This window comes from Coniophora puteana (genome assembly GCF_000271625.1).
Source record: "Coniophora puteana RWD-64-598 SS2 unplaced genomic scaffold CONPUscaffold_8, whole genome shotgun sequence".
Classification (NCBI taxonomy): Eukaryota; Fungi; Basidiomycota; class Agaricomycetes; order Boletales; family Coniophoraceae; genus Coniophora; species Coniophora puteana.
This window is the reverse complement of record NW_006913060.1, coordinates 43,153-51,488: the sequence shown is the minus strand read 5'-3', so window position 1 is coordinate 51,488 and position 8,336 is coordinate 43,153. Positions and strand designations below refer to the sequence as shown.

Sequence of the window (8,336 nt, the reverse complement as noted above, 5' to 3'; positions counted from 1 at the left end):
TTCTGATAACTATGTTCGTATACGCCTGGTGCGTATGGTTCAAAGAGATCTAATCTCTTAGGTCTTGTTATCTTATCTTTCGTGATGTCGGTTATCGATAGTCCTTGACTATGATCTTAGAGCGAGTTCGAGATGTACGTAGTAATAGAGGTAGAACTAGTCTGAGGTCTTAGGCCTCGTACATGAGGGTTTATATACCTATTCTACTAGTTGCTTACTAAGAAGGTCGAATGAGTCACATTGACTCATGAGACGTGAAGAGCGAATCAAGAGGACTCGCATTAATAGTACTAATACAGTCAAGGGTCCGAGAATGAGTTGCTACCGAGAATATGAGTCGTAAGGACTCATGGTTCGTAATCAAGCCGTTATGACTCATAAGGAGTCAAAGATGTTACAAAGAAACAGATAGAATGAAATAGAATCTACTAGTAGTGTCCAGTTGCTGATACTAGTAGATGTTCATACGAATACGAAGTAGAAAGTAAACCAATCGTAACATTACCTCCCCTCTAAGGCGACGAGCTGCCTTCAGCTCAGATAAACCTAACCGTCTTCTTAGAGTTAATACCATCAGTGATCTGATTAAATAGACCTCTGATGAATTTACCTACTTGGGGGTTCATCTTCTGCTGGGCCTTCTCGAGTCGACCTTGTCGAGGTCGGCCACCGCGTTGCATCTCCTTAACCGCCGACGCACGTCGCCATTCCGGGACCTTTGAACCTGGGGTCGGGGGGTGAGAGCGACGAGAGGGGCAGAGTCGGAGAGGATGGGAAGGGCCGAAGGTACAACAACCGGTGCAGAAGTAATCTCTGCACTCCCATCGGACGTGTCCCTCCAGACGGCAGAGATCGCAGCTGACGCCGAGATTCCTCTTCTTGATCCATACGGGCTCGCCACAGTTCCAATCGGGTCGTATCTCGACGAGGGACTGGGGGTCCGCAGGGCCCGGATGCTTGCGGTTCCAGAGGCGCCACCATGTCGACTTGTCGGAGAGGAATGGGGGCGAGGGGTAGTCCCAGAACGCTCGTGACGCTGTAGGCGTTGAACGTTGGAGACGAGGTATGGGTGGTAGAGTAGTAGTACTCACTACGACCCTAGGCGTACCCTCGATGTCCTCTGACCTGGACCCTGAGCTCGACTCCGATGGCGAGAGGAGAAGATCATTCTTGTAGACAGCGTCAATGAAATTCTCAAAAGATCTTTCATCGCCACATACCAGGTACTGCGTTGCCGCCTGGTTTAACTCCTCCGAAGGCTGGTATCCCTGAATAGGGAGTGGGTAACCGTTGGCATCAGCCTCGACCTTGATTTCCGTGGAGTTGTCCCTCCGACGATCGACGTAGGGCGCCTCAATGTTGGTGGCGAGGTGCGCAGGGGCGGGCGTGATGTCGAATGATGACATGGACGACGAGGACGAGGACGAGGAGTGGACCGAGGGGGAAGGTGACGTTGAACGGGCGGTTGAACGCTCGTGGCTGATTGGGAGCCGAGGAGGAGAGGGAGGGAGAGAGATGTCGACAGGTTCCTCCTTGAAGAAGGCAAGTTCGTTGTCGACAGTGGGAGGAGTGGGGATGGGTGTAGCGGGCCACTCGAAGGGTTCGGCGCCCCATTCATCGACTGCCATCTCCTCCTGGGGTTCCTCCTCCTGAGGTTCCTCCTCCTTGAAGAGCGAGTTGGTGGTTAGACACCAACAATTAAAAGGAGTATGAATAAGGCGTACCCTATTCTCATTCTCGTCGAGGTGCTCGACCCTGACCCAGTGCCAGCCGTCGAGTCGCTCCTCCCGCCTCCACCCTCTCTCCTCGGCATCGCGTCCGTCCCCGTTGGCGTAAGGGTTCGCCGACGTTGGCGCCCAAACGGTTTGATCTGTCATCATGGTATCATTGTCAGCACTCGAGTTGGGAGGTGTGACAGGAGTATGATGACCGTTCCCGTTGGTGATGGGCGACGATGGACGGGTAGGGAGATGAGAAGGGGCAGTGAAGTACTCACTGCGAGGGAGAAGAGAACCGTAGCTCGAGGTTGACGAGCTTGAGACTGAGCTAGTCTCGTCGTCGTCGTCCCTGTTGTCAGCAGAGAGCTGTTCGTCGACAAGGTGCTGGTGGCGCGCTGCGCCGCCGAAAGCACGAAGGAGGTCGTAGAGGTCCTGCCTCAGGCGACCGAGTTGGACGTGAGTGCTGCGGGCGGTGGTGATGTAGTCACCCATAATCTCGCCGTAGGTTCGATCGAACTGGCGAGGGAGACACTCGAGGTCCCAGGAGTCCTGGAGGGCACCGTAGAGGTGCTGGAACGCGTACCGGAAGGTACGACCGACGGAGACATGGTCGACGGTCTCGAACATGAAGGGCTCCCAGAACTGGTCGCGGTTGCGACGAGTAGCCAGGAACGTCTCGAGGCGGTCAGAGTCGGCGTCGCTTCGCGGGATGCGCATGTTGAGCATCGGCTGCTGGGGATGGTGGTGGTGACGGTGGGCACGAAGGCCAGAGGCTTGGGATGGTTCGGTAGACACGTTCGAGTTCATGGATGGGGTTCCTGGTGTTCCAGTGTTCGTAGTAAGCACGGGATGGGAAACCGGGTTGGTATTTGATATCGAAACCCGAAAGGTTGAATACATAAGTCTCACCTTGGGGGTCAACGACGAAGATTGTGTTGTTTAGGAGGTTGGGCATGTACTAGTGGATTGTCGTCCTTAAAGATTCGAGGACGGGAGTTTATATACTCCTCTAGAATTTCTTTTGCGCCCCACCTGCTTAGTTCTTCCCAGTCTATCCACTGCTGCGTTTCTACCGGTTCACCTTTGAAGCTGACCATGAAATGCCACCTTCGGTTCCGTCCTCTACCGAATTTCTGGTGTCCTACCAGAGCCTCTACTTCGTAGAGTTCTTCACCGTCTACAATCTCGGGTTCCTGCAACCGTTTATTCGGACCATGTATGCTATTTTCGACTGCTGGGGTGAGGAGACTAGCGTGGAAGACGTTGTGTATTTTCCACTTAGTCGGAATACGCAGTCGGTAAGCAATTGGGCTGATGACCTTGATGATGTCATATGGTCCTACTCTTTTCGGCTCGAACTTGCGACTAGAATATTTTAAATCGAGGTTCTTTGACTCGAGATAAACCTTGTCTCCCACATTGAATGGTTTGAAATTTGTCATGATTCTTTCGCTCATGACTCGTCTCGCTAAGTCATGGGAGGCTTGTGCTTCTAGCCTTGCGCGTTCTATAATTGCTAACCTCTGAGTCACATTACTGACTCGAGTTGACTCCGTGATTTCGGGAATTGGACTGGGGTGGTACCCCATCATGAGAAAGAATGGTGTTTCCTTTGTTACTGAATGCACATTGTTATTATGTACGAATTCAGCCATGGTCAAGTGTTCACTCCACTCTTCCGCTCTACCTTCACAGAAGATGCGAAGATAGGTTTCTATTTCTTGATTTACTCGTTCCGTTTCTCCGTCCGTTTGAGGATGAAAGGCTGTGGATAAACCAAGATCGTATTTTAATAATCTTGCGAGCTCTTTTGAGAACTCCGAGGCAAATTGTGGTCCTCGATCTGAGATTATTTTATCGTAGAGTCCGAATCTCTTGTAGATATTATCGAAAAATAATTGCGCTATCCCTTCTGAGGTGACTTCTTTTGTTGTAGGCATAAGTGCTACCCCCTTTGTAAGGCTATGGTCGACCACGACCAAAATAGAATCAAATCCGCCTGAAACGGGTAGATCCGTAATTAAATCGCAGCTGAGAACTGACCATGGTCTTGTTGTATTCGAAGCTATAGGGTTCAAGGGTGGTACCGTTGGATGGGTGTTGACTTTTTGAGTTTGACATTCACCGCAGCCTTCAACGTATTTGTTGATGTATTGTGCCATTCCTGGCCACCAAAAGTTTCTTGCAATTAATTCCCGTGTTCGGAACTTTCCTGGATGCCCTGCATGTGGCAGGTCATGATTCTGTTGAACGATATCACGTCTCAACTCCGGTGGAACATAAAGTCGGTCTTTGTAGAAAAGCTTTCCGTTTTCGTACTTCCACTTGTTCCGTACTTCTGGGTCTCGTCCCAGGGTTGACTCGTTTAAGGCTTCAACTGTCTTGGAAGCCCATTGATCGTTTGTTGTCGCTTGTTCCAGCTTCTCGCTTAGAACGGTGTCGATCACACGGATAATCATGTCTTCTGAAATTAAGGTTCGTCCCTGATTATCCTCGCTTGTGTCGACTTCATATCTTCGGGAAAGTATATCCGGGATTGTCATTTGCTTTCCGGGGATATATTTGAATTGGAGATTAAAGTTCATTAAGTCGAACAACCATCTCGCTTCCCTTCTTGATATCTTCTTGGCTGTGGCGTAGTGTTCGATGTTTTTGTGATCAGTCCAGATCGTGATTGGGTAAGGACTGCCTATTATGTAGTGTTCCCATTCTCGTAGTGCTCGGATAACTGCGAGCATTTCCATATTGAATATGTCGTAATTTCGTTCCGCAGGTGAGAATGTTTCTGAGATGAAGGCAATCGGATGTAGTTCGCCATTTTCATCTTCTTGCATGAGAACTCCGCCTGTAGCCACACCTGACGCATCCGTAGCAATGATCCACGGTTTTTCTAAATCAGGTAATCTGAGTACGGGTGACTCGGTGAACTTTTTCTTTAAGGTTTCGAAGGCTTCCTTCTGCTCAGGTCCCCATACCCATGGTTTCTTTCCCGTTATGTCGGACAATGGTTTTGCAATTGTTCCGTAGTTCAAGATAAATCGTCGGTAATAGTTAGCTATTCCGAGGAAACTCTTGAGTCGTGACTTCTTCTTTGCATCTATCCATTCTTGTCGTCCGAGTTCTCCTCTGTTTGGAATATTCTTGGGAATGAAGTCGTCTGGGCTTTCCCAATCTAAAATTGGCTGTACTCTTTTCGGGTTCATCTTAACCATTCGGTAGCTGAAAATATGTCCGAGGAATAAAATTTCCGTTTGCTTGAATAGACATTTTTCTGGATTAAGATATAGTTTATGCTTTCTCAGCATATCGAGTACAATTTTGACGTATGCATCATGGGATTCTTCGTCCTCCGTGTAGATGAGTAAGTCGTCCATATAGATTACAAGCCATCCTTTATTAATGTGGTCTTGAAATATGTCGTCCATGAACACCTGAAATGTTGCAGGAGAATTGCATAATCCAAAATACATAACGTTCGGCTCGAATAAACCTAAAGGGGTGATAAAGGCTGCTTTCCATCGATCCTCGGGCTTAATACGGATATTATTATAGCCATTCTTGAGATCGAACTTTGTGTAGTATTTTCCCTTTACGAGCTTATCAAAAAGATCTTGAATTCTCGGTAATGGATAAGCATTTTTCTTCATGTGTAAATTCACATATCTATAGTCCTGCACTGGTCGGAGTTTTCCTCCGTCCTTCTTGACGAAAAAGAAAGGTGCCGCTTGCGGTGACTTAGATCGTGTGATTTTCTTTGTTCGTAAACTTTCAGAAATAAATTCCTCTAGAGCTTTCTGGTTTTCCGGTTTCATTGAGTAATTCTTTGCTCGTTGAGGTTTGAAAGTATCTTCAAGTTCGATATGGTGGTCATACTCTCGTTCTGGCGGAAACTCGAATTCTCCTTCACTGAATATATCTTCATATTCCCAAAACTGTTTCGGTATCTTTTGTCTGAGTGACACTGCGGCTGTCTTGTTCCTGAGAACCGGTGGAATGGTAACGAGTTTTCCGATCCGGTAGCTCGAGTCATCACCTGTCAGACCGACTAATCGAATGTGGCGTCCATCAGGAACCTTAAGAGTTCCTTTTTTGTAGTTGATGGTAATTTGATTTCGAATTAGCCACGGATGACCTAATATGATGTCATCCATTCCGAGTTTTGTGATAATGAAGGTTTCAGTGAAGTTTTTCCCTTTCAATTTGAAAGTTAATTTCGAAATTCGCCTTTTAATTTCCTTGGTGTTTCCGTTTGCCATCCGGATTCGTATCGTCTCATTTAGTTCTCTGATTGGAAGTTTCTTCCTTTCAGCGTATTCTGCATTAATAACTGATAGCTGAGATCCACTATCAATTAATGCTTTTGTTTCTATGAACCTGCCGCCAATTTGCGTTCGAAAAGGTAAATAAAATCCTTTTTGATTTTGGATCCCTGAAAAGATAGGGGCTATCCGGTGAGGATCCGCCTCCGATTCCCCATTTAAAAATCCTGAGAATCGGCGTCTTCCTCTGCCGCTATGTCGGTGGCATCAAGGGATTCATTGTCATCAATTTCTCGGACGTTTCGGGATTTCCCGTAACTGCGTTGTTGAAAGTTTCCCTTGTTTCGGTTCTGTTTCCTCGGGGGTTCTTTCGGTTGACCTGGTACCGGCGGTAGTTTTCCTCCTAGCTCGGAATAATGTTCATGCTGCATATGTCCGGTCTTGTGACATAGATAGCATTTACCTTGTTTTCGGTATTCCTTGCGCTTTTGGAAATCAATCGTATCCACATCCATGGCATTGGGATCTCGTTGGTGAGATCTATTTCCGCTGTTGTTATGCGAGTGGGATGATTGATTTCTATAGAGTGATGCCTCCGGTAATTTGTGTCCTAAGGCTACCGAGTATTGCCTTCTCCAGTTGTAGGCTTCCGTAACCTCGGGTATCCAATCGGCTAATGTTTCAGGAGGTTTTCCGCGATTAATAATTGATAACGCGAGATCTTGATCTAAACCTCTCATGAACATTTGAACGATTGTTTTGCCATCGGGTAATTTTGACCGCATGAAGGCTGATTGGAACTTCTGGATATAATCATCTAAAGTTCGGCACTTCTTCTGAGTTAAGGTTTGCATCTCCGAGATGGCCGAGTTTTCTTGGTCTAGGGGTTTGAATGATAACCAAAATTGTTCACCAAACTCCTCCCATGTTCCCCAGGCACTTTCTTTCTTTTTAGCACGGGCATACTGATATTCCCGTGCAAGAACCTTCTGGTAGAATGAATCTACCCATTCTCGTGCCGTTCCTTTGGTCATTCGTTGAGTAGCAAACTTAACCCATGATTCTTCTGTGTCGTATATCTCGTGATTTTCTTCTAAATATACTCTGACAGAAATGAACCATCTGACTGCGTCCTTTCGATTCCCATCAAAGTGAATGGGATCTCCGATGCGTTTCTCCTTTGGATATGATCTCCTTTGACTGTTATCTCCTGTTCCGGAGTTATCAGGATTTCTGGGATTTCTAGGGCCTGGCCCGTTTGGTCCGCTTGGATCGCCTGAGTCATCCGGATCATCTGGATCGTCCGGATCGCCTGATCCTCCTGGATTGTCTGGTCCCTTATCTGGCTGTTTTCCCTTATCGGTAAACTTTCTGAGTTTGGGATTCCAGACCCTTGGTGTTCCTATTCCTAAATGAGGAGCTGAATCTCGTCCCAGTTCTCGGACTTTGTCTTGGGCGTCTACTAGGTTTTCGTTGGCTATTTTGTTTTCGTCTTCTAGCACCTTAATCCTTGCTAGCGCATGTTGAAAGATTAAATTGCACTCGAGTGTATCTCTGTCAAGAGTTCTCGCAAATAGTCTTTCATATTTCATGTCTTTAAGGAATTCCGTGCTTTCCTTCTGGCCTTCGGTTGCGTCTTCTTTTTCCGAGTACATTGAATCAGGTGAATCACTTCTTTTGATTACTTTATACTTTCTTCAATTATATGCTGATGCGTATGGATCGGTTGCTGTAACCGTTCCGGATCTTGTTCTGTGAAGAGTGCTGGTACTCGTTGAAGCACCTTCATCCCCTTGAGTTATCGTAGTTGAGCCGGTCATTATCGTTGGATAAAGAACGTGGTCTTTCCTTATTGGTGAGACTAGTTCTTTTGTTATGGTTCGGAACCTCGTAGATTACTATTACGATGTTCTGATAACTATGTTCGTATACGCCTGGTGCGTATGGTTCAAAGAGATCTAATCTCTTAGGTCTTGTTATCTTATCTTTCGTGATGTCGGTTATCGATAGTCCTTGACTATGATCTTAGAGCGAGTTCGAGATGTACGTAGTAATAGAGGTAGAACTAGTCTGAGGTCTTAGGCCTCGTACATGAGGGTTTATATACCTATTCTACTAGTTGCTTACTAAGAAGGTCGAATGAGTCACATTGACTCATGAGACGTGAAGAGCGAATCAAGAGGACTCGCATTAATAGTACTAATACAGTCAAGGGTCCGAGAATGAGTTGCTACCGAGAATATGAGTCGTAAGGACTCATGGTTCGTAATCAAGCCGTTATGACTCATAAGGAGTCAAAGATGTTACAAAGAAACAGATAGAATGAAATAGAATCTACTAGTAGTGTCCAGTTGCTGAT

At 46.6% G+C, this 8,336-nt stretch overlaps 2 protein-coding genes across 2 annotated transcripts; both read right to left on the bottom strand.

Moving 5' to 3' along the window:
• Positions 1–536: 536 nt before the first annotated feature.
• Positions 537–2,525, bottom strand: CONPUDRAFT_154865 (uncharacterized protein; the record flags this gene model as incomplete). Its single annotated transcript, XM_007771675.1, has 5 exons — positions 537–557; positions 615–1,036; positions 1,109–1,169; positions 1,221–1,664; positions 1,725–2,525. 5 exons carry the CDS (start codon positions 2,523–2,525, stop codon positions 537–539), a joined length of 1,749 nt encoding a protein of 582 aa, XP_007769865.1.
• Positions 2,526–6,639: 4,114 nt separating this feature from the next.
• Positions 6,640–7,245, bottom strand: CONPUDRAFT_25913 (uncharacterized protein; the record flags this gene model as incomplete). The annotated part of the gene is made up of 1 exon (XM_007771510.1): positions 6,640–7,245. A coding segment is annotated over one exon (606 nt), but the record flags the coding sequence as incomplete, so codon positions are not given.
• Positions 7,246–8,336: the final 1,091 nt, after the last annotated feature.